General features: G+C 47.5%; 1 protein-coding gene and 1 long non-coding RNA gene across 6 annotated transcripts in view; both read right to left on the bottom strand.

Annotated features, from left to right (window-relative positions):
- BLK (BLK proto-oncogene, Src family tyrosine kinase) overlaps window positions 1-19250 on the bottom strand; it is a 46714-nt gene extending 27464 nt beyond the window's left edge. The window contains exons 1-2 of one of the 2 annotated variants that reach the window (XM_074536495.1): window positions 18849-19250; window positions 967-1069 (exon numbers count right to left, since the gene is read on the bottom strand). In XM_074536495.1, coding sequence (XP_074392596.1) covers window positions 967-1068 — 102 coding nt within the window. In that variant the 5' untranslated portion in view covers window position 1069; window positions 18849-19250. Of the gene's footprint in view, window positions 1-966; window positions 1070-9771; window positions 10035-18848 lie in introns of those variants that run through there. The other variant, XM_005495419.4, reaches the window with a different exon arrangement.
- Window positions 19251-20494: 1244 nt separating this feature from the next.
- LOC113460317 (uncharacterized) lies at window positions 20495-26110 on the bottom strand. 4 transcript variants are annotated; one of them, XR_012579332.1, is made up of 3 exons: window positions 21972-26110; window positions 21527-21644; window positions 20495-21436 (listed from the first exon to the last, which is right to left on the bottom strand). It is a non-coding gene; the product is annotated as an uncharacterized LOC113460317 (long non-coding RNA). The 4 variants fall into 4 exon arrangements; XR_012579334.1 differs by having other exon boundaries at window positions 22108-26110; XR_003382139.2 differs by having other exon boundaries at window positions 21527-22555; window positions 23463-26110.
- Between the last annotated feature and the right edge of the window lie 9 nt (window positions 26111-26119).

The following is a 26119-nucleotide window of genomic DNA, read 5'->3' as shown; positions in this document are numbered from 1 at the left end:
GTGATACTGTATTTATACTGATAGTGGCTCCTCTCCAGTGAGCTGGAGAGAATGAAATTTAGGAAAATAGCATCTTCTTGGTCAATCTGACAACTGCTGTCATGAAAACTGGACTGAATAGCTGTGGGAGAACTCAGAAATGAAAGTAAAGGAGTGAAAAACATCTCCAGCTGTCATAAAAAGCAATGATTTGCAATTCCTCCCCTCTCCCAGGGCTCGAGATGGTCTTCACATGAGAGCTGCACCTCGAGTTTCTCTCGTGCTGGCTGCAGGGCTGGCAGGGGCAAGGAAAGACAAAACAGCTTCATGTGCTTTGGACAGCAACAGAGGCGAAGTCACTTACAAAGTTTAAACAAGTTTGTCATTTGAGGTCTCCTAAATCCTTCCCCAGTTCCTTCCTGCTCTGTGTCTGTGCCAGCAGAGGCTGAGGGAATGCAAAGGGAGCAGCAGATGCCCAGCATTTCTGATTTTCAACTCAACCCAACACAGACTGACTACAGACCCTCCTCTCTGAGCCCGCTGAGGACTCACAGTGGTGAAGTTTCCATTGTGGTTTGCAACTCTGAATCTTAGCCTGAATCTGACCCATCTTGCAAGTCAGCAACATCAGCTTGGGTTTCAAAGTGCTGATGAGAAGATATTTCAATACACAGTATTTTAGGGGTTTGAAATATACAGGGGTTCCTCAGAGCCCTTCCAAAAGGGATCAGCTGGGAGGACCAGGTTTCCCAGAGAAGCTGTGGGTGCCCCTGGAGCCCTGGAAATATCCAAAGCCAGGTTGGACAGGGCTTGGAGCAACCTGGGATAAAGGAAATTGTCTCTGCCCATGGCAGGGGGTGGAACTGGATGGGCTTTCAGGTTCTTTCCAACCCAAATAATTCTGTGATTCTAAATATTGCCTGCACCACCTCAGATACCAACTGAGCTGTGGTGGGATCCCAAAAGGACACAAAATTGCAGGCTTACCTTGGGTGGGGCAGGAGGAGGTTTGCCCTTGGTTTTGGGATTGCCTCCAGAAGTGTGTTTCTCATTGGACATCAGCTGATTTTTGCTGCCAAACAACCCCATCCTGGAAGGAAGAGCACAAATTGGTTTTAGTGAGACTGCTTTTGGAGAAAGGTACAGGCATTGACGGACAAAGTCTTTCCATTCATTTAGAACAAGCTGGAGAAGATCAGAATGCAGTACGATGGGACAGCGAAGAGAGGAGCTGAAAACCATCCTGTCTACAGTCCTCTGCTGCCTTGGACCTTGTGAACCCCATGGTTTCTGTTCCCACATGACTCTGGTGTTTCACACTTTGCAAATGAGGTTCAGACACTACAAGTCACCAGAAACACAAGAAAAAGAGGCTCAAGTGACTGCTTTGGACATGTTCCCTTTCCAACTCAGAGATTTCCATATGATATTGAACATCCAGAGCTGGGTGATGCCGGAGGGATGAAGATGGATTTATCAACAGCCCTGTGCTAAGCTGTTCAGCTGCACCAGGAGGGTCACACAGTCCCTGGCCTGAGAGGGAGTCACCTCAGGCAGCTCAGGGCTTTCTTGCAGCTCCTGTCCCTCCCACACAGCAGGGCCAGCGCGGATGTGGCCGCGCCATGCACGGAACCAGCCCTGCTGCTCCTCACGTTTCAGCAGCTCAGGCTCACACTTGGGTTTGTCCAGGAAGCCACAGGACCTCTCTGGCCCTTTGGAATACTGTAAGAAGTTCAAGGAATGCGGTGCAGCCTGCATCCATCCTGCCTGTAAAGACAAGCTGAGGGTTTGCCTCATCCATCTACAGCACTCTGGCGTGATGTGCTCTGGGTCCTCCCAAGGTGTGGCTCTCCCAGAAATCATGGATTAGGTTTTCCTACACCCTGTGGATGTCTCAGACCTCCTGGACAACCCAAGGATCACCAGACACAAATGAATCAAACCCTTTCCATGGATCATCGTCTGGTCTGCATTAAGGTTTCCAAACATGGGCTTGAGGACTCTTTGACTTTCATCCTAGAAATGTAATTTCAGCCCCAGTCTGAAATTCAAGGATAATAATGGGTCTGGGTAGCCAAAATGGCCAAACTCTTCTTGGAGCCTCAAAAATGAAGGAGCAGATGAAGTCAGCATTGCTGAAGTGCAATAACCAGCGCCAAAGTCTGCCCCACTCCTGCCTTGAACCAAAGGCTTTGGAAGGTGTGGGCTACATGCCCAAAACCCCCCAAAAATTAAACCCTGAATACTGTAAGCTGTGCAGAGACACAGTGACTCCTATTTCTGCCAAAATATCTTAAGATCTGCAGTGATCATGGAGGATCAGGGACCTCAGGTCCAGGGACACCCCCAAATGTCAGTCTGGCACTGTCTCTTGGTAGTCAGATTCCAACCAGTGTGTTCAGAAAAGCTCCCAGCCAGCCAGACTCACAGGGAAAAATATTCCAGTAAAAGCAACTTTTTCTTTTGCTTTCTAGAACAGATCTAATATTTCAAAATCTGCAATTCGAAAATGAGGTTTCTAATAGAGCCACCACAATATTTTAATTTTAAATGTCTTCTCCCTTCTGCTTTATTTTTATTATTACTGATAAGGTGTGCAAAATAGAAGGAATTGGTGAAATATTTCAGGATAGCCTGATACACACTTTTCCCCCATCCAAAACTTTTTCATCTCTGAGATTCCCTTTGACCTGGGTTTACAGATGGCACATCCATCTGTCCCCAGGCCTCAGCTCTGCTCCAGGCACTGACAGCACAGTTGGAGGGGGAGTTTCACCTATTAAAAATCAACCAGAGCAGTTCCTGCAGCAATTTCATTTTCATTTGGCAGCCTCCAGGTTGTACCCAGAGCTTGCTCTGCTTAGCAGGTCTGGTGGTGCAATGGCACATGATGTATTAGGGGAACTTTTCCTGCTTTTCCACTCACAACTTTGTGCCAGGATTTCAGATTCTGGATCATGGGGGTTTTTTGCCATGAGAGTGGCTGGAATTTCCCTTTCTTTTTTTTTTTTTTTTTTTTTTCTTCCAGCAGCAGGAAAGAGAAAAGTATCATTTAAAGTCAAGGCTGGACGATGGGTAAATTTCAGCTATCACTCATTACCAGCTGTGAAAGACAGAAAACCCACCTACATGTTTGGCATTGATTTGTTGTCCTTGTTACAGTCTCACTGGAAAATCCTGGGGTCTCTGATATACTCTGCTCCCAAATGAGAAATAATTCATGCAACTGCCATAATTTTGGCAGATTTAGGGAATGTGAGATGCAGCACGAGTCAGCAATTTGCTTTGAGTGCCAGTTGTGTCACAAGGATGATTTTATGGGAGGGTTGACAGATCATCTACAGGATCATGGATGCTGCTTTTGGGGTTTTCAGTTGCTCTCAATGTGAGATGGCAACGAAAGATATTTTGGCCATCAAATATATCCTCCCACACACATCCTCCCTCTCCGCTTCCGCTCTGTGTCAGGCAATGTGATTTGTCCAGTCATAGGAACACCAGGTGCTCACATAATTAATGGAACACATTAAAAATAAATAAATAAATAAATAATAATAATAATAATAATAATAACAACAATAACAATAATAATAATAATGATAATATGTTTGTGGTGGTTTGGGGGCCTGCAAAAGGATATAAAATGCTGTTGGAGATTGCACCCTCTGAACAAACTGATCTTCAAGAGGGAAGGCAGCTTCTGGAGGGGTCTTCACCCTGTCAGGGGCACCTGCAGCACATCCAGCCCAAAGATGGGGAACTTTTGGGTGGGTGAGTAAAAGCTCTCAGTTCTGGTCAAATACAGAGATAAATCCTAAAGTCGCTCCATAGGTGCTTTGCAAATGTGAATTCTGCAGGGTCAAAACTGAAAATCTGTACATTTCCAGCTGAACTTGCTTAAATTGTAATGTTTTAGTCATAGACTGTTGGCCAAATCTGAGACTAAGTGAAGTGAGCCACACTTAGATTTCCTTGAGCAGTTTAGAAAGTGAGGTGGTCTCATGGCTCAAAGGAAAAACTATGACCTAGTGACACTATAACCACTGCAATAGGTGATGGAGCTATTATTCAGATATTTATTGGCAATATTTATTGTATTATCTATAAATCTAATCATAATTATCCACACCATCACCATGTCCTACTTCTCCCACTGGGCCAAGAATCTTCTTTTTACTACTCTGGTAGTTGAAAGAAGAATAAAAGTAGAACCTTCTTTTTACTAAAAGAAGATTACTGGATTTTTACTAAATCTCTAAAAGTAGAATCCTCTTTTTACTACTGTGGTGGCACTGGTGGGGCAGAATGGGAAAGGCCCGGAGGAACATCAACCTCAGCAAGTCCAACCAGGGGCTTGGGGCCATCCCAGCTCCTCTGGCAGGGTTTGAGAGGAGTCGGGACCACCTGTGCACCCCCATGGGGACATTGCAGCCCTTTCTGCACCCTGCTGAGACTGGAAACACCTCTCTGCAGCCTTGCACAGGCTCAGCTCTGTCCCCACGCACGTGTCGGAGACACAGCCAAAGTGCAAAAGCGGCTCAGAGAGGGGAACAACACAGCCCACCTCGAGTCAAGCCTCCCACAAAGGTCACTCGCTCCCACCCACACACAGAAGGGCTCTGGGGATTCGTAGTCCCTACAAAATCCACTACTCCCACTCTCCCAGTTGCTGCCGATACCTTCGGCAGCCAACGCCACCGCCCTTTGGGCCAGCAGTGTTTTACAAAACCCAAAATAGTCCCAAAATGTGTTTTACAAAACCCAAAATAGCAGGCAAATATTGCTGGGTACAGCAAGCCACTGGTTCACATTTCACAGCTGGTGGAACCTTGGATTGGTGAAAAGTAATTTTATTTTCAAAAATAAAGGCGGCTGAGATGAGTGAGCATTATGACAACGCGTTTCGCTTCTGATTAATGCTTTTAGAAATTGCCTTCACAAGGAAAAACAAATGAGAAAAGCCACTTGGAGTAGTTCTCCCACCCTGTTTTTACTTTTTTTTTCCAGTGGAAAGGAGTGCTGGGGAGAGCACAATAACTTAGAAAATCATAGAAATTTCCTTTTGTGAATTTATAGTATTTCTCATCTAAAAATGTTGGTTTTATTTAATAACTAAGTGGGGGGAATTTTTTTTCTTCAGGCCTCCAAAACAAGTTCTTATTAAAGTCCAAAAATCAAAGCAGAACAAGTGGAACAAAAAAGTTTTAAGGCAACACAAAGCTTTTTCCTTATCGCTCTTCATCAGGGAATGAAGTGATAAGACAAGGAGTAACAGGTTTAAACTGAAAGAGGGGAAATTTAGGTCTGATATATGGAAGAAATTCTTCCCCAAGAGGGTGGGGAGGCCCTGGCACAGGGTGCCCAGAGAAGCTGCGGCTGACCCTGGATCCCTGAAAGTGTCCAAGGCCAGGCTGCATGGGGCTTGGAGCACCCTGGGATAGTGGAAGGTGTCCCTGCCCATGGCAGGGAGTGGAATGGGATGGTCTTTAAGGTCCCTTCCCACCCAAACCATTCCAGGATTTTATTATTCTATATGCATAAAAATCATTTAGCAGAAAACAGCTTCAGAAACAGAACTATGGAATTCTTGGGGTGGGCCTGTGCAGGTCCAGGAGCTGGACTCAATGATCCTTATGGGCCCCTTGCAACTTAAGATATTCTACAGTTTTATGGGTCCAACTTAGCGACTGCTAAGTCATGAGTAAAGAATATTAGATGCTCCTTTAAGAGCCAAGCTGAAAAAGCCAAGAGACACCAGAACAATGAGCTCTGTGGTGCAGCCAGCCCTGAATTTGTGGGACAGACGAGCAGGTCACAGGAACACTGGGTGAATGAGAAGAACCTCTAAAACTGGGGTTCAAGCTGGGTGCCCACGTTGGGGAATGACAGAATCCAATTTTAGCAGCTTTCACAGGGGTAGCTGAGGTGGCATTTTGGCCACAGAATGAGGTGGGTGCAGGTTCAGGTGTTTCTGCAGGAATGAGTTAAAGGGAACTCTTTGAAGATCATGGAATCACAGAATATCCTAAGTTGGAAGGAACCCACAAGGATCATCGATCCAGTTCCTGGCCCTACCCAAGACATCCCAACAATCCCACCCTGTGCAGACCTGAGAGCATTGTCCAAATGCTCCTGGAGCTCTGGCAGCCTTAGGGCTATGAACATTCCCTGGGGAGCTGTTCCAGGGCCTGACCACCTTCTGGGGGAAGAACTTTCCTTAATATCCAACCTAAACCTCCCTGAACTCACCTTCACACCATTGCCTAGGGTTCTGTCACTTCAAATCTTTGCCCATTTCATTTTTACAGTGAGCAGCCCTGCACCACCTACTGCCATTTGCTGCTTTCCTCTGCCAGGGCAGAAGAGATCCAAAGTAATTTCTGATGAGAATCCAACACCTTCTGCAAGAGGGATGTGGAGGACACTGACAGGCAGCCTTGGGATTGCATGGGCGGGTGTAGGAAAGGAAACAAGACCAAATTGAGCAGAAAAGCAGAAGTCTTGGCTCACCATTTGCCTCAACCCCATGAAACTGCCATGGAAAAAGAGGTTAATACCTAAGTAAGCCAACAGAGTTTCACTGTGAGGGCAGCTCCAAAAAAAACCCCTAAGCCTACTGAAATCACAAAATGAGCCCCCTTTCCATCCAGATTCTGTGGTGGGTGCAACAACATGTTTCAACAGTTCAGCAAAATCAGATATTTTAACTCATTTTAAAACTTATGAAAATCTATTTTTTGAAGAACACATTTTTAAAAGGAAATGGGTTCAAAAACCCTAAAAAATTACTTTCAAAATGCAGATCTAGCCTATTATGAAGGGTTTTAAATGCTGGATTTCTGTTTGTAAGTCCTCTCCTCTCCTGAAAGAATTGCTGAAATCAATTCACTTCAGATGCAATAATTTAAGTATTCCAGATTTGCATTTTTGCATCAGCGAGGAGTGAAAAAGTTCAGTAAAAAAATTTTCCTCCAGTTCTCAGCCCATCACAGATGCATTCAATTCTCTTTTCCCTCAATAAAATAGCTCTTCAGAACATTTCCTGACCTGGCACCCTCGGATTGCTTTGCAAGACACAAAATTGAAGAATTACTGAAGATCTTGATGGATCAGCTCCTTAAATAAGAAGGAAGATTTGCTACTGAAGCAGTTTTTACCGTGACCATTTTCTACTTCTGGTGTGTTTCAGTCAAGTCCTTTTTAGCTCATATTTTGAAATAATTTGCAGGTTAGTTGCTAAGAGGAGGTAAGAAGGCAGCTCTGAACCAATGTGCTGTGCTATAACAAGCACTGAAACCATGAGCAAGGTCTTTCTCAGAGGCAGAAGGTGGAGGCTACAGCCATCCTCTGTGATGTGATGGCCAAAATCTGGCTGCCCCATCCCTGGAGGTGTTCAAGGCCAGGGTGGATGGGTCTTGGAGCAGCCTGGGGTAGTGGAAGGTGTCCCTTCCCATGGCTGTAACGTCCTTCCCAATCCAAACAAAACCATCCTGTGATTCCACAATTCCAGCACGGCGGGAAGCCCCCATGAAGAGCTGGAGAGCCCAGAGCATCATGGTTCTTGCTGGGGAGTGAAGCAGATGTGGGGTTTCCACGTTGCATTCTCACTGGAGAACTGGGAATGTCCTATTGACAGTGTTCAGACCCCATTCCAGTCCTGATCTTTTATGGATACCAGGTTTTATTTGTGCAATGAGGACTCTGTCAAACACTCTGGTCCATCTCAAAGGTCCTTGAAGGGAAGGTAAGGAACCCCCAGGAGCAACCAGGCTCTCCTGAGGGGAGGTGCTGAGGTGAGGTGCTGATGTTGGTGCTGATCCATCATAAAATCTCACACACCCAAAGAACCCCAAAGCAGCAGCAGCTGCCTCCTTCTCATGGCCCCTTCCTCCTCCTTCCCCACTCCAGTGCATCCCATCTCCCTGGCCTGAATTCTGTCCAGGCCCCAGACTTGAGCACAGCCAGTGTGGCCAAATTGCCTTGGAAATATCTGTTCCCTGGCAGCCCAGGGCAGATGAACAAATCCAGGAGCTCTGTGGCCCTGTGATTTATCCCTAAGTGAGGGGTACACATTTCAGGAAAGAGACTGGAGCCCACCGGCTTATTTTAGGTCTACAATCCAAGCCAGCTTTCCATTTTTATTACAATTTATATCTGCACAAAATCTACCATTTTTCTTAGGCCATGATTTGCAGGTGAACCTGGACCAGGCAAGCGAAACAAGCAGAAAATCCATCTGTTCCAGGCCTTTTTGAAGAGCTGGGACAGTCTCTGGGAGAAGACTGTGTGAGGCTGGGGGGCTGTGGGAGAGCACAGATTTCCAGAACTTTGAGGTTAAGCAGACGCAGAAAGTCTTTTGACAGGGAATTAAAAAAAATAAAGAGAAGAAGATAATAAAAGCTTCTTGCTCATTCCAGAAGAAGAAAAAAACAGCCTCCTGTTGCCAGAGTGGTCATTCCCTAATCAAAACATCTGTCTGGAGGAAAAATGGCTGCTTACATTGAGCTTTGCATCCTGCTGGAACTGACGGATGCTCGGCTGTGCTGCAGGAGGCTGCGGGCCAGGAAACAGAGCCAGGGATCAGGGTCTTGGAGAGGGGAAAAGCAGGAGAGCAGACTGCTTATCCCACCTCCCTTCATGCTTCCCTCATGAGCTCAGCCCAGGCAGCAAGGTGGGATGGCTGCTGGGGATGTCTCTATAGGACTCTGGGGCAGTGGGAGTGGGCAAAAAGGAGGATGGGTCATGGAGGATGAGGCACATCCCTCTGGGTACCTGCAGCCACTCTGGGCTTCTTCAGGTGGGGCAGGTTTGATGACAAAACTGCACTGTCCAACAGCGCTTCCTGCAGAGCCTGGAATTTCAACCCAAATTTCAACTCAAACCTCTCTCTGCCCAGTGTTGGTGTGAGCCAGATTGTGGAGGGTCCTGGGTGAGCAGGGACGCAGAAGGGAGAAATCCCCTCTGCAGACCACCCCTGTCTGACATCCAAATCCTATGGAAGTGGGCACCAGCCATGGTGCCTTGGCCAGAATCCCTGATGCTCCATTCCACAGCACAGGGATCTGTAAGGATGTGGGGAGGTCCTGGCCCTCCCAGCCCTGAGAACATGAGGAGATGGATGGGCTCCACACCTTTGTGTGTGGGCACCCAAACTCCTGCCCTGGAAAAGGCCCTTCCTGGAGGCCCTACATCCCAGAGGATGACTTTTCCTAGGAAGAGGAAAACATTTTATAGGACCAGGAAAAGAAATTAACCTGGTGGCAGGCTGGTGCTCAGGAATTAAGCCTCTTGGATCAGGTCTCAGAGGGAATCATGCTCCCTCCCACCAGACTCAGCAGAGGCAAAGGGCTATAGGGAAGGATGTTCATCTCCATCATGAGATGAACATCTCCAATTCCTCACCCGAACACCTCCAGCTGAGTGTCAGGAATAGCAATGGGATGCCAGAGCACTTCCCTACTCATCACAGCTGTGTCCAGCTCCTGTCGGCCTTCCCCACACATAAATCCTCTCTTCCCTCCAGGCCCCGGGAGAATGGGGGGGAGGGAGTGCCAGGATGTGCACACCTGGCACTTCTTTGTCCTCCCCTCTTTTGCAGCAGACAGAGGGAACAACATCCCTGCAAACATCCCTCAGTGCCGGATCCAGCAGGAGCTGGGAAGTGCCTCCATCATCTCTTTAACCCATAGATTGTGGGGAGAGAAAATAGGACAAGGAGGGATGAGAGGGTGGATGAAGACAGAGAAAAACCCTCAGGGGAACGTGGATGGGGGTGGGATGCTCCTGACTTGCCTGCTTCCCACGCTGCTGCTCCTGGGGACGCGCTCCGAGGACGCGCGAGCCGCTGGCCGGACCCATGACAGATGCTCCATGGGGCTGAAGGCCCTTCCCAAATTTTTCTTTCAGAGGCCTCTGGCTTCCACCACATCCACACCATACATGAGACCAACAGCTTTACACCCCCCGGATCGCAGGAGCAGCCTGGTTTTTGCAAATGCTTTTAATGGGATTTCTTTTTTTAATCAGGTCTTTGTGTCAGAACTGACTCTCTTCTCCCCCCCTAAGGATTCTTTGCTCTATTTTGCTTATAAAAATGATCACCTGGGAGGGGGTGGGAGTTGCACTTCCCAGACAATCTGGCCAATGAAAATAACAATGAGGAAGGCGAGAAACACAAAGAGAATCCAGACACAAACCCTAGCAAATGCCACAGGCTATTAACAGCTGTCGTTAAAAGCAGTGAAAATGACTGTGAATGGATTGTACTTCCACTATGCAAACCACCAAATTTCAGGAAACAACCCAACAAACTGGCTTTGCAGGATCTTTCCTTTCTGTCACTAAAAAAAGACCTTTTACTGGTGAAGCACATCTTGTTCCAGCCAGCTCCATCCCTCTATGAACCTACTCGACCATAGCAGCGTGGTCTAACGAATTAAGACCACGGTCAGGGACTTGTGGGTGGCTCTGAGGAAGTGACTTTCTCACTTTGCCTCAGCATGTTCAATTGAGAGGCTGAAACTCTGTCCTGGGAGATAAATGTTGTATAAGAAGCAGAATTTGTTTCTACAGAGGCTTCCCATGGTGGATGTGTAATGTTGGCTCCTCTGCGGTGTTCTCAGTGTATTTTTTTAAGCTGTTGCAAACACAAGGCCCTCAAAAACCACCATGTACACCTCTGTGGGTAATTGCATGGCGTCATCTTTGTGTTGTAAGAGGCAGCAGGGGGGAAAATGACACTTGGTCTCAGTCAGCTCGAGGCTGGGATGACCTCACATCGTTTACGCTTCAGCTGCCCCCACTGAGCAGGACAAACACGAGCCAACATCTGCTGGGAGTGATGCACAAGCTAAAGGTCACCCCACGCTGGTGATGGTGTTTACAGGAGGAAAAGCTCCACGGGGCAGATCTGAGCTAAGGTCATGGCAGAAGACCTTTACCAGCCACAGGACACAAGGACAACAAGAGGGTGGCTGAGGACGCGATGATGTGTGAGGTGGGGGAGCTGCTCCAGGGTGCACGTGGCTGGTGACCCCTTTGGAAACATGGGGTGGGAATCAGCCTTGGCTCTGCAGCTGTGCTCCTGACAAAGGAAGACAACCCCATGGAGTTGCTGCAAGGCTGTCTGGGCCATACACAGGGGCCTGCAGGTCCATGGAGGTTCACACTGAGTCCATCACCCTGGAGGGTCAGCAGAGAATCTCAGAATCTCTAAATCCCAGAATCCCAGAATCCTGGAATCCCATAATCCCATAATCACAGAATCTCAGAATCCCAGAACCCCAGAATCCCAGAATCCCACAAAAGTTTGGGATTGGAAGGGGCCTCTGGAGATCACCCAGTCCAACCCTCTTGCTAAGGCAGGATCACCTGTAACAGGTGACATAGAAACACAACCAGGTGGGTTCCTACTTTTTTTGAATGTCTCCAAAGAAGAAACTCCATGCCCTCCCTGGGCAGCTGTTTCAGTGCTCTGACACCCTCCACATAAAGAATTATTTCATCATGGTTGAGGTGGAACTTCTTGTGGTTTATTTTATGTCCATTTCTGCTCATCCTGTGGCTGGGCACCACTGAAAAGAGCCTGGCACCATCCTCTGGCACCCTCCAAGCCTGTCTGACACTGAAGACAACCAGGACAGACACCCAGCGCAGCAGGCCTCAGCCAGGTGTGCATGCTCTTAGAGACAAAGGAATGAGGAAGCCCTTGCAGATTTGCCAGACTTCCCCCTTGCCAATTCCCATTTTCCCTTCCCAATTCTCCTCCAGCTATAAGGGCAGGGGATGGAGGTGGAGCTCCTCAGGTTTGGAGCAGGGAAAGAAAAAAGCAGTATCAGGTTAGGGGGAGTGCTCTGAGCTTTAGGACAGGGCCTCAGCATTTGGTGGGCAACATCTCTTTGCTAAATGAGCTTCACTTCCTATCCCTGTGAAAAGGGAAGTTGCTCTTTCAGAAAGCTGCTGTCGTCCACCGCTGAGGTGGGAAGGAGGAGCTACCACGAGGTGCAGCACAGGCAGAGCAGTGCTGCAGTGTCTGCCAAGTCATCCTGGGAGCAGGGGGACAGCGTGGCAGCTCCAGACAGAAACCTGCCTCTGCTCTGACACACATTCCCGCTGCTGACAGCGGGGAAACCCAGCAGCTGCAGCCGCCTGCTGCACAGGCTCTCCCAGGGATGGCCGCAGCTCTAAAGCAAGAATTCAAAATAAAAAGGACTGGATGTGGTGTGGTTTGCCCTACTGCATCCCAGGGAGGTTTTTCTGGTATCTAAGACGTCTGTGTGTCACCTGGAGCACATCCCTTCATCCTTGGGCCTCCTCTGTTTCCTCCAGTCTGGGATCTCATAGCCATGAGATGGAGCTTCTGGAATCCAGAAGCCCAGAAAATTTGCATCCTCAGCCCAGGGATGTCCTCTGAAAGCAGCTGGAGGGGGAACCCTGAGAAAGGGTTTGTGAAAAAGGGCGCTAAAAAGGGGAAAAGTCTCTCCTTTGCAGCTCCCAGCCACTCCAGATGGGCTCCATCTGTCCCTGTTCCCCCAACCTGAAGGCACAGGCTGGGATCTCACCCAGCCAAGCAGGGTCCTTCTGGTGGTGTCTTCCACCCTGCTCTCATACGTCAGCCCCCAGATGTTCTCCAGTGTCTTTGCAGGCCCTGACACGAGTGTGAATTCAAGGAATTATAGAATCACAAAGCAGTTTGGGTTGGAAAGGGGCCTTAAAGATCATCCAGTGCCACCCCCTGCCATGGGCAGAGACATCTTCCACTATCCCAGGCTGCTCCAAGCCCTGTCAAACCTGGCCCTGTACACTTTCAGGGATCCAGGGGCAGCCACAGCTCCTCTGGGCACCCTGTGCCAGGGATTCCACACCCTCACAGGAAAGAATTTCTCCCTAATATCCAATCTAAACCTGCTCTCTGTCAGTTTGAAGCGATTCCTGGGAAAGCCTCCCTGCAGATGACCCCACAGCCCACCAGGATGTCCCCACAGCCCACCAGGATAACCCCACAGCCCACCAGGATAACCTCACAGCCAGACTTGTGCAATGGTGGCCCCTGCACATTCTCCTTGTGCAGCAATGCCCATTCCATAGCATTTTATCCATTTCACACTGAACCAAAGGCATTCCTGTTGGGATTTCTGCTGCAGAAACATCTCCAGCTTTGAACTGGGTCCACTGAGAGGATAAAGGTACCTCTGCTTTCCCAGCTGGTTCCCAGAACTGCTTCCCCATGCTGCTGCTGCACATGGGCAGCTCATTTCCTCTAGACTTTGTTTTCATGGGCTGGCCACGTTTTTCTCTTCCCTTTTAGGAATGAGTAGTCTCCTTTACCATCAGAACCTCCCTGTTCCCACTCCTCTAGCAGATGAAAAGCTTATTTACAGTGCCCTGCTGCTCTTGGAAGATGCTGGTGTTACAATTAACCCACCAGACTACATTTTGAGAGTTCATTTTCGGAGCTTTCCGAGGGCTTTTTGAACTCTAAGGCAGCATCTCAACTACTAAAACTGGCAATATTGGGGTTCCTCCCCCTCTTAAAAATTTGGTGGCTGCATCCAAACCCCTGGTGATCCCCATTCTACAGGAGCTGTGGTGGCTCCTGGATTGTATTTATCCATGTATGTTTATTATGTTTATTTAAAATCTATCCTGATTTCACTGGCCCTCCTGTTGGATCTTTTCTTTGCAAGAGACAGGCTATCTCTTTTTCTCTGATTTGAAGAAAAACAGAGGATTTTCCCTGATCCCAGCCCTGTGTTTGGGATAACACTCAGACACAGGCACCTTCACCACCCCGAGTGCAGGGTGAAGATGGCTCCCTCTTGTTTCACTACCATTAAATCCCATTGGTTTTGCAGGGATATCTTCAAGAATTGGGATGAAAATGCAGGTTTTGCTTGATGGCAATTGGGAGATATTCTGCTAGTAATTGCCACAAAGAGATTTTTTCTGGATCCCGTGAGGAAAAGCCTTTTTGGACAGAGAAAGTGACTCCTGCCCAGGCCAGTCCTCCCTGCCAAGCCTGTCCTACACTCACAACATGACTATTCTTGACTACTTGCAGCAGCCGAGACCTTGTCTCAATATTATTTCCTTTCTCATGCTCGTAAAGAAAGAAGAAACCCATTACTTTTTAAGCCTTTACCCAAAATTAGAAGATTAACTAAATTTTCAGAATTAAAATAATATCAAACATCCTTATGATGTTCGAAGGAGACGGAAATGTGACAGAACAAAGCCAAACCTCACAACCAGGTTTGTCACAGAAAGTCATTATTTATGGCACTGAATTGAGGGGGCTGATCCACTCTCAGGTTACTTCACATTTGATCTGGCCTGAATTTATTGCCTCAGAGCTGGAAGAAATCTTATTTCCTAAAGTTTCTTGGTTTGCCAGTGCCCATCCTCTGCGTGGTACCAGCAGTTCTGCACTAAAACAACCAGGATTTCTTCTCACCTGGTTAGGACCAGGCTTGTACAGAGTCCCACATTCACAATTCCCTTCCACTCACAGTTATTATTCCTTGGCAGACCACTCAGTGACTTTCAGAATGCTTTTTCCAACTTTTTCACCACAATTTTCAGGGGGAAAAAAAAGCATTCCATGGGAAATCACCACCTCTCAAAATGTTCTGTCACACAAACCCCATTAATATTGGCACTTTTCACTGGAAAAAAAAAGAATAATAATTGTGTAAGTCTGCTGCATTAATGTCTCAAGCAGCTGTGCTCTTCTTCCTCTGCTTCTAAAATGGTCAAGGCCAAATATGCAAGAGACAGCCAGGAAAAAATTTGAGATAAAAGTCAGTTTAAAGCTTTTTTATCAATTTCTCAGCCTGCTTAGATTGGCATCACTTCTCCCTCTTTCCATCATACATTACAGGTGACGCCTTGATTTTTCCACAGGTCAAATTTAACCTCTATTCAAAGCCCACTTCTCAATCATCAACCTCCCACAGACACATTTTGAAAGGTTCTGCCCCAGATTTCATGGTGCCAAGTTGTTCACAAAACCCTGGATGCCACCAAGGCTCAGGTGCCAGGCAAGGACCTGTCTGGGGTGAAAGAAGTCTGGCAGTTCCTCTGCACCAGGAATTTTGTTATGGTTTTCCTTTCCTACCCCAGGTTTCATGGAGAAGAGAGACCTTCCATAAATGAGGAAACATGACCCTGTAGTAAATTGGGACCATGGGGACCTGTGCATGGGGCCAAGCACCTCTTTTCCCTCTTGGCTGTAAGGTCCCTTTATCAAGGGACAAAGAGTTTTTCACCCAACCTTCATCCACCAAAACCATTCCTGATTCTGCCATCACCGAGGCAGACCAGACATCCTCTAGGACATGGAGTAATTTTTCATTCTTCTCTGCTCGTTAACTAGCAAAGAATTCGTTTGTGAGCCATGTGTTTATTATTTCTGCTGTGTCTCCTACGTGCCTGACACACAGGACCCCAGGGGTGCTGCTCGCTGCTTTTTGATCAGCAACACATTCCATGACTTCCAGAGGAGCAGAAATCATCAGTGAGGTTGGGTCACATTTGGAAAATCATTTTATAAGTATGCACATAAATAAATGAAGAGGGGGGAATGATTTTGAGAAGTGCATTTCAGTTCAGAAGCCACGTGTATTCCACAGGGTGGTAGAAATTTAGGACTGGCACTATGAAGGTCATTAATTTCAGAGACCCCCTAACTTGTACTTCAAAGTTTTCAGTGATGGAAATTCCCATTGCTTCCTATCAGTCTATCCCAGCCCTCCAATTCCCAAAGCCTTCAAATGACTTCCTAACAACCATCACTAATTTCCTTCACTGAAAGATTCAAAACTGTCCGTCCTGCCCATGGTGGATGTCCCATCCCTGGAAGTGTCCAAGGCCAGGTAGGACATGGCTTGGAAAAACCTGGGATGGTAGAAGGTGTCCCTGCCCATGGCAGGGAGTTGGAATGAGCTGACCCTCAAGGTTTCTTTCCAACATAAACCATTCCATGATTCCATGATGGACTGCAAGTTTATTCCCTCCCTCTTTGCTGTGTCTCCAGCAAATGAAGCAGCATCATTTCTTGCAGTAATTCCACACAGTTCAAACTTCCCATACCTTTGCTCAACTGTGTCCCTCTCCTACAGGCATTTATCACCGGGTTTTTACGTTTGAATAGGCAAGGCCACAACATTTTTGAAATTAAAACTGACCAGCATTAACAAAGACAAAATTGGTCTGTAAAACCACAGGAACATTGTTCTCCTGCTCAATTGCAGCTTTTTCTTAGAAAAAATTATAATTGAAACCCTTTTTTTTACTTCAACACAAGGAACTGCTGTGGTTTGAGCTGGGTTTTTGGTGGTAGGGGAGATATTTTTGGTTGGATATTGTGATGGATTCAAACCTGGTATGGAAAACAGGCTGACCTGTGAGAAGCAAATGTCTTGTCCAGCATGAAATATTGGAATTCTGGTTTACATTCCTATTTATGTTTAAGCTAGAACCGTAACACTGCACAGCCTGTTTTGTGATGTCCAGTGGTGCAACTGCTCCTTCCATAAGCAGCATCAGGACCTTGGGGCTGTAATTTCTTGCCAAGACCTCTGCAAGGGGGAATTTCATCCTTTTTTAACCCCACAGCTACTTCTAATCTTGCAATGTGGAGTCAGCCTAATGAAAAAATCTGACTTGCACCACATGGAATTAAGACATGGATGGAAACTTTGGGGCTGGCGAGGATTCCAGCAGGATTTAGCCCCAGGTGCCCTGAAAGATTTTTCTGCCTGTGATAGAACCCCTGCAGGAAATGATTGGCTGCAAGGGACCTCACCCACATGGAGGCAACGCTTGGGTGCCTCCAGAGGCTCGTGAACCGTGGAGGAGCAGTGAGGAAACTCCTTTTTTAACACAGATGGAATGGAAAGAATGAGGGGAAGGAAGGACGGCAAATAATGATGAAGTAACAGCGGGCCCAGGAGCTCCTGTCCTGCTCAGCACATCCCTGTGATCCCTCTGAAATCCATCCATGTGAATCCCCCCTTTCTACATCTGCCTTAGATGACAAAAAGCCTGGGCTGTTTCTGAAAATATCCTCAAGGTCATTTTTGGATGCTTATATGCCCATCAAGGTGCCACAGAGAATTAAAGGTTGAAATACGGGTCAGGAATAAAGCCACAAAGCAGATATAAAGGAGCTGATGGCTGTGTTTGAAAGGGACACACAGCCCAAATTATGAGGGAATGGGATATCCATCTTGGGATACTGTGGGTTTAGTTATGAGGAGCTGGAAGCACACCATCTAATCTGAAAACAGCATCCCAGAACACTCCATGCTGATTAAATTGAACACGGGAATTCATTGAAAGAGAAGATGAAGAATAATCAGCTGCACTTTTGCAAAATTTTCATTTAAATATGCCTTGGGTGTTTCCTCCTCCACCAGAAAATGCAGGGTTTGACTTTGCAGTCCTCACAATAGCCCTGTATTGGCAGAACAAAACAAGAATGGGCCAGAAGGGTTTTTTCACTGACTTTTGGGTACCAATACAATGAAAAGGCTGCAGGAGGTCTGGGAGAAGAAAGCAGAATACGAACGAGAAACCAGAAGCTCTGCAGCCCCCAAATCTTCTGATAAAAATGACTTAACCTTGACAGAATGACTGACTGAGCATATTAATGAGGGTGCCCGGGCTGGCCTGCAGCTTTCCTTTTCTTATTCCTCATTTCCATCTGCCTTCTCCATCTCCAGCACGTCCCCGAGCCGGGACCATGTGCATGTGCTCTGCATGCAGCAGGAAAACCCTCACTGCTGGCATTGTCCTGATTTTGCACTCTTAAATATTCATAATCAATTAAATATCGGAGCAGCCCGTCACGAGAGGCAAGAAATAGCCCCAGATCATGAATGGGGTAACTAAAACACTTTGAAGAGCGTTCAGTGGGGCATCATTGGCCACAAAGCCCTGAGGAAACACCTGAGGAGGTCTGAGATGCAAATACCCCACAGCACAGCAAGTGCTGTTCTCTCCCAAAAGTGCCACAGCAAGAACAGATATCCTGAAATATCCATGCTTCAACTTAGAGCTCTGCAATTTTGAGCCTGACCTAAATTTTAATCAGAAATGAAAGTTATAGTCTTAGTGCAGGTTCTGGGAAGTGACCAGGGTAAAAGCAGCAAGTCCACTCTTCTTACAGCTCTGCTGGAGATTTCCAGCTTTGCCAAAAGCTTTGTCTACAACCAGCATTAACTTTGCAGTGTTTTTACCATCTTCAGTGGAGGAGCTGGCAAAAACAAAATATTGCATCCAGTGAGACCATCTAAACCATCTGTGGGGTGGAAGAAAGCAAAAACTCTCAAAAATCCCAAATATGCCTCTCCACAAACAGGGAATTAAAGATTCGACCCTTCCCCGCACTGTTTGCAGCACCCAAACGTTGCTGTGTTGGAAGCTGAGTACCCAAACTTCCACCTCCCCTCAACTTCAGAGCTGAGTCCCTGATTTCACCTTCTCCTGTCACTCTCATTTCCAAGAAATTCAGTTGGATGAAACTCACTGATTCCTGGCTATCATCTACTTTCACTATTTTTAAGAGGAAGAAGGTTGACCTGTGCCTGAGAGAGAACCCACTGGGTGAACATCTGACTTGGAGCATCAGTCTCACCTCAGAGCATTCCCAATTCCAGCACTGGGAAGCTGCCAGAAGAAAAGACAGACACACCCCCTATCCTGGTCCACAGCAGCAGTTGGGCTCATTGGACATCCCACCCTAAAGGCTTTAATAATCATTGGGCCAAATCTTTAAATACCCTAAGGGAATATACCCAGTGGAGCACCAGACAACAAACAGGCAGTAGGAAGGAAGGAAAACTGCTGGGAAAATCATTTGCACTTACCTTGAGAGTCCTGTGTTCAGATTAAATCATATCCCACTCAATCTTAGCTGTCCACCAAAGTCGAAAAACCCCTTCCAGATCATCGGCTTGGGACCATCAGCTCCTTCTGATGAGTTCCAATCCTTGGAGCATGCAGAAAGAGAAAACCCTAATTCTTCTTGTTGTCGTGTGTTGAGTTGCTGTTGGTGGTTTCCTGTTGCCAACAGCTGAATGACAAATGGAGCTGGTTTGCTACACTTAGAGCACTGGAGGGCTGGCAGTGTGACCACACTTCTCACACCCTACTAATATTAGAACGGGGTCTACCTTAGAGGAACCCACAAAGGCTCCTCAGGCTGAAAGACGTGCAGTCCTGCTGCAAACAGGGCCCTGAGCTGCCCTCATTCAGGCTGGGGTGATGTGAAAGTCAAGCCCTGGAGCCTCAGGGTATAAAGCTGGTGTGAAAATGGGAGGAGAAATATGGGCCTGGGGTTGTGTAAATTGGCCCATTCACAGCTCAGAGCAGCCTGAGCCAATGGAAGGGGTGGGGTTATTTATTGCACTTGACTCTCAGAGAGCTTATCACCAGTCAAGTTCGAGTCTGAGAAGTTTCTTTTTTTGTAATCAGCTGGGTTACGGGGCTGTAACCTCACTCACTTTCCATTTGAGGTTCTGTTTCTGCTTCAGGTCTCACCTAAAGAGTCAGGCCGTGTTCTTCCTCCTTTCTTCAGCGAGTACAAGACAGCTGATGCCATTTAGGGCACAGGGGGAAGAGCACAGGAGACAGCTGACAGCACATCCTGGTATCTCTCCATTGCTTGTGTGAGAGATTTGGTGAGATCTGCCTTCCCCCTGTTTTGTGCCATTAACTGTTTGTGGTAGTGCACAAAGCTCTGCCTGTGCTGAGCACCCAGAGCCCATCTGGAGCTGCTGTGGGCGAGACTCAGCTCAAACCTCACCGCTCTGGGGCATTTCACTGCCTTCCATTCCCAAGGAGAGCACCAGAGAATCACAGAATGGTTTGGGAGGGAAGGGAAAATAAAGATCATCGTGTTCCACCATGCCATGGACAGGGACACCTTCTACTACCCCAGGGTGCTCCAAGCCCTGTCCAACCTGGCCTTGGACACTGCCAGGGATCCAGGAGCAGCCACAGCTTCTTTGGTCATCCTGTGCCAGGCCCTCACCACCCTCACAGCCAAGAATTCCTTTCCAATATCCCACCTAACCCTGCCCTCTGACAGTGGGAATCCATTCCCTGTGTCCTGTCCCTCCATCCCTTGTCCCCAGTCCCTCTCCAGCTCTCCTGGAGCCCCTTTAGGCCCTGCAAGGGACTCTGAGCTCTCCCTGGATCCTTCTCTTCTCCATGTGAGCACCCCCAGCTCTCCCAGCCTGGCTCCAGCCCTTGGAACATCTCCGTGGCCTCCTCTGGAATCGGTCCAGAAGCTCCAGGTCATTCCTGTTTTTACCATGCAATGCTGTGAAGCTCCATCATCCCCATTTCCACCCTCATCCCCAGAGTTCCCGACCCACCAACTCATCTTAAGGTCAGAAAGATGTTGAATGCCACCTCCTGATCCTGCTGGATTCTGGATAAAGCCCCTGTGTGACCGTGTTCACAGGGGTCTAGGATGAGGGAAGAGATGAGGATCTGAGTCCATGTTTCAGAAGGCTTCATTTATTATTTTATAATATATACATTATATTAAAAGTATACTAAAAGAGTAGAAGAAAGGATTTCATCAGAAGGCTGGCTGAGAATAGAAAAAGAATGATAACAAATGCTGTGACTGACCAGACAGTCCAAACAGCTGGACTGTGATTGGCCATTAATTAGAAACAACCACATGAGACCAATCACAGATGCACCTGTTGCATTCCACAGCAGCAGATAATCAATGTTTACATTTTGTTCCTGAGGCCTCTCAGCTTCTCAGGAGAAAAAATCCTAAGGAAAGGATTTTCCATAAAATATGTCTGTGACACCCCTGCCTGTTGAGACAAGGAGAAAGGAAAACTAGACAGAACCTCATGAAACAGGACAACAGGGATCCTGTCTGAGACTGGCTGAGCAAAGTTTATCAGCTTGTTTTTTTGACATGAGGGATGAAAATATTATTTAAGAGGTTGGATCTTCACTCTTGGTCCTGCAGTTTCAAGGATCATCACTGGCTGAGATAACACCCTTCTTCTGATGGATTTCTGCACGGGATGTTGTCTGGAGGCAAATTCCAAAGTATGGATCTCTCTGAAATATTGGACATTGGGAGTGTTGCAAACATTTGATTTTATGGCTCATTTGTCAGTCTGAACAAACAGCAAAGAAGAGGAATCTAACAAGCAAACACATTTCAAGTGCTGTTCGCATTTTGAGGTTCCAAAATACTCAGTTTGATTTGGAAACAGAAAAAAAAACCCCAACAGCTGGAGTGAGAGAAAAAAAACCCATAAGCATCCAATTATTGGTCTTTCATTTTATTTGTCCTGGGTTGAGGAGATTGTCCAGATTCTGTTTGTCAAGCCACCAGTTGCTGAAGTAGAACTGTGTCCCCTGACCATCAGTTCCAAATCCAGGGAATTCCACCCAGCTCTTAATGCAGAAAGTGATCCTGGGGTGACAAGGGAGAGAAGCTGCAGCTTGGACTCCACCCTTCATTCACCCCAGCTTAAAGCAAGAGTCTGAGATGCACTTTTCTTACCTTTCCTTCCTCCCAAAGCCTAGGATACAAGTTCAGGGCAATCACAGCATTTTTAAAGGTCCCTCCAGTCCTGTGGGTTCTGACAAAGCCTTACTGGGTTGAGAGAGGTTGACAGAGACTGAAAGAGGAATTTTCATTCATTAGCACTTCTGGAGTTAATTTACAAGAAATATTTTAAGTGAAAGTAGAACTGAAATCTCTTTTTTCCAGCAAAGAAGAGAGGTGGAAGAAACATATATCAGTCTTGATATTTTTAAAACTATTTTTATTTTTATGGATTGCTGTAATTAATTGTGTTAGTAGGTTTATCAATGGAAAGCCATTACAAATCAGTTAAAAATCTTTGGAAAGGGTCTTGATTTTATTAGGAAATGATTTCTAGTTCTTCAGGTCTTGGGGATTTTTTGAGTTGAGGGAGAAATAATTCAGTAATACCCACACTTACAAAGTTAGTTATGGAATTGCCAAATGGATTTAATTTTACCTTTGAAAAAAACCAAATGGGCTGAAAATTCCCACCATTATTTTGATAGGATTTCAGGCACAATCATCCTTTGTTAGTTCTTTGATGTTTCACTCACCTGGGAGAAACCCATAGAGAAAGTAGATACCCCAAGGAAGGATCCTGATCTAGTGGAAGGTGTCTCTGCACATGGCAAGGGGACTAGGTGATCTTTGAGGTCTCTTCCAACCCAAACCCTTCAATGATTCAGTGAAGACTGACCCAGGCCAGTGCCAGTCAGAGATCCATAGAGACGAGCAGCCAGGTGACCACAGCTGACCCCTGAAGCCCCTGGGGACACCATCGGGGTGTCAGCATCACCTGGGGACCTGCTGCCCTCTGGAGGTGCCTCTGCCGCATTTCCAGGTTGATTTGCTTCCAGGTGATCCTCCAGCCATGCCAGAGGACATTCCTGGTGCCAATCCCTGTGGACAACATGGAGACTGCTCCTGGCCAGGATGGGACGATGATGGCTGGGAGCACCACAGCCTCCTCTTCCCACGCTTGGAAGGCTGAGCTCCAGGGAACTGTAGGATCACAGAATGGTTTTGGTTGGAAGGGACCTTAAAGACCATCCTGTTCCACCCCCTGCCATGGGCAGGAACACCTTCCACCTTCCCAGGTTGCTCCAAGCCCCATCCAGCCTGGCCTTGGACACTTCCAGGGATCCAGGGGCAGCCACAGCTTCTCTGGGCAACCTCTGCCAGGGCCTCCCCACCCTCAATATCTCAATACCTTCCCAATATCTTATCTAAATACACTCTCTCACAGTTTGAACCCCTTCCCCTTTGTCCTGTCACTCCATGTTCTTGTCCCAGCTTCCCTATATGTTCCCTTCGAGTACTTCAGGAACTTTTCTCTACAGGGACTTTGCTTTAGGGGAAAAGCATTTATTGGAGGACCAGCTGAGGAGAAACCATTAATGCTTCTCCAAGATTCCAGCGGCGGTCCCACAGAATGGCCACACAACCCTGCCAGGAGATCCAGCTCCTCCATGCTCTGTTAGCAGAATACCTGCAGGGACAAACCACCCAAATCCAGCAGAAAGGGAAAGAAGCAGAAGGTTCAAATCCAAACTGAGTTGAGCTGCTGCTGTTGTGATAAAGGAATGGCCATTTCTGCTCATTTTGGGTGGTAAGAGGCAGCTCAGAAAGTCCAGGTAAGATTTAGGGAGCTCCAAGGCACCTTACAGAGTTTGTAGTGTTCAAATCAGCAGAGAAGTCTGGCTGCTCCATCCCTGGAAGTGTCCCAGGCCAGGTTGGACAGGGCTTGGAGCAACCTGGGACAGTGGAAGGTGTCCCTGCCCATGGCAGGGGGTGGAAAGAGAGGATTTTTAAGATCCCTTCCAACCCAAACCCTTTCATGATTCTACAAACTACCACTACAGCAAGGAATTTCCAGCTTGGGCTTTGCAAAACTTCATCCCAGCAAAACCTGAGGCTTGGATCTGTGTGTTCCCAAGGATTCAGCAGTCCTCTGGAAAAGCTTCTGTGCCCAGGGATGATGTGGGAACTGGCAGTCTCTGGAGCTCTGGGGGCAACAGAAATGATTCCTTGTGTCTGAGGAAAAGAAAAAAATACTGAGCCACAGGTGTGGATAGTGATGGTGTTTCACAAGTTTATTTTGACTGATCACACCTAATTTCAGGTGTCCATTGCAGGTGGTTGGTGTTAGAGCATCACCAGTGGGAGAACCACTCTCCTTCAGCAGCTCTCCACCAGTGTTTTTTGGATGAACACAATTTATCCAAGATAAATCCAGGCCAAAAAACATTCAAACCCATGGACTAGCTTCAGAAGGATGTGGCTGCAGCCTTTCACTGCTATCTCATGGCAGCTCGTTTGAAATCCATTACGCAACCGAATTAAAAATAAACATTTACAGAAGAGGGAGCGGGGTGACAGTGTGTGGTCTGTTCCTGTGAGGAGACAGACAGACAGACAGACGTCCAGCTCTGGGAGCAACACCTCTGCTGTAAACTCACCCTGCTAGACCTGGGCTCTGGCCCTGAGGCCATCTGACCCTGTCTGGCCACATCCCTGAGATTCAAAGTTCCTGGCCATCAAATCTGGGTGGCTGAATCCAACTTGTTTGTCAGGAAGGGGCCCCAGTCCTGATCATTCCCAAGCCATGTCCTGGGATTGCTCATCCCACACCAAAACCAGGCCAGGGGCTGTTTCACCCTGTGCCTGTCTGATCCCTGGTGCTGCTTGGTTCATGGGCAGACTCAGTTTTGATTTGGATGAGATGATGCTGAAAATGTTGAACCTCCACGAGCTTGATGGATCAGGCTCTGCTCTGTGGGACCCAGAAACAGGAAAACAGGAATGGGCAGGAATTGATGCCCAGGAAATTCCACCTGGACATGAGGAAGAACTTTCCTGTGCAGTGACTGAGGACTGAACAGATTGCCCAGAGATGGAGTGGAGTCTCCTCAATGGGGATATTCCAGAATGATCTGGACACAGCCCTGTGCCCTGGGATGGGAAGGCTGGACCAGCTGACCCACTGTGATCCCTTCCAACCCCTCTTGGGATTCTGGGATTCCTTTTGCTGCTAAAAGCTCCTGCAAGTCTTTATCAGACAGTTTTAACATGCAGCCAAGAGCTCTTCCATCTCCCTTGGTGCCTCTCCATCATCATCAGCCTTCAGGTGCCTCCCTGCAGCACAGTGAGAGCTGATCACCAGGCTGAGTTTGCATATGCAGATCTGAAAACTGACAAAAAAATGGATGCTGGCAAAGCAAAAAAAAAAAAAAAAAAAAAAAAAAATTAAAAAAAATTGCATTTTCATCAGAAATGTGGAAATGCTGCTGTTCATTCTGAATCTGCATTGCTGCATCCAGGACACCCCCCTTCTCTGCAATCCAGATTTCAAAACCCTGTGCAGGCAGAGCTTCTAAATTCCTTTGGGGGTCTGGGGCACCCCTGGCATTCAAAGGCAGGAGAGAAATCCCAGCCCTTCCATGCTGGAGCTCAGGAATGGGCTGCAAATCTCCCTGTTGCCCTCGGGGGGCAGCTGGGAGGCTCAGGCAGGAGAATGGAAGGGTGAAAAAAAGGAATAAAAAGGTGGTGAAGAGGTTTCTCTCACAAAAAAAAAAACTGAATGTGGGAATGGGGAAAGGGCTTGGATGGTTGAAGGTTGATGGCAGAGGAAAGGAAAGGAAAGGAAAGGAAAGGAAAGGAAAGGAAAGGAAAGGAAAGGAAAGGAAAGGAAAGGAAAGGAAAGGAAAGGAAAGGAAAGGAAAGGAAAGGAAAGGAAAGGAAAGGAAAGGAAAGGAAAGGAAAGGAAAGGAAAGGAAAGGAAAGGAAAGGAAAGGGGAAAGGAAAGGGGAGAAAGGGAAGGAGAAGGAGAAATGGAAGGAAACCCCCTCTTTCCCCTGACTTTGATTCTGGACCCCACTCAGCTGGGGCATTGCCTCCCTCCATCCCTCCTCAGAAGCAGCTAAAATGGTTTCCAGCCTCTCTGGGGCAGCTGTGGAAGCAACAGGAGCTCCCCCAGCACAAAATTCAGGCACAGGCTGGTTCCTGAGCTGGTTCCTGCCTGGGGGTGGGTGTTACCAGCTAGGGAAGCACCACCTTGGGGCTTCCCAGAGATGCTGATGCATCCTTGCAAAATCCCCCTCGGCACCTGGAAAACGTCATCTCAAAGCTCTCCCGAATGCCAGAAGACCCCAAACTCTTTGTGGGGCTGATATCCGTGGTAAGAAACACGATCAGCATCAGGTTGGTGTCGGGAAGAGCCACAGATTCCTTCGGGCATCTCCTGCACGCCTCGAGGGTACCTGCCCTCCTCTGGACCGCTGCATCGCTGCTCGAAAGCATCGCGGATGTTCCTCCCTCCCTCTCCCGGGTGCCGGAGGATGTGTTTAGGACCCGGGCTGAGCAGCTCCTCCTCCCTTCCAGGTCTCTCCAGGGTTATTGCTTGGTGGGAGGTAGGTTCAGGGCTCGGTGGTATGAATGAAAGAGAGAGAGAGAGAGAGAGAGAGAGAGGAAATCGGCGCTGAAAAGCTCAAACTGGAATAGCTCGCCTGTCTCCAGGCAACAGCCCTGACGCAACCGCTGGGGAAAGAAAAAAAAAAAAAAAAAAAA

This window comes from Zonotrichia albicollis, chromosome 3 (assembly GCF_047830755.1).
Source record: "Zonotrichia albicollis isolate bZonAlb1 chromosome 3, bZonAlb1.hap1, whole genome shotgun sequence".
NCBI classification, from domain to species: domain Eukaryota; kingdom Metazoa; phylum Chordata; class Aves; order Passeriformes; family Passerellidae; genus Zonotrichia; species Zonotrichia albicollis.
This window is presented reverse-complemented; position numbering and strand designations above follow the sequence as displayed.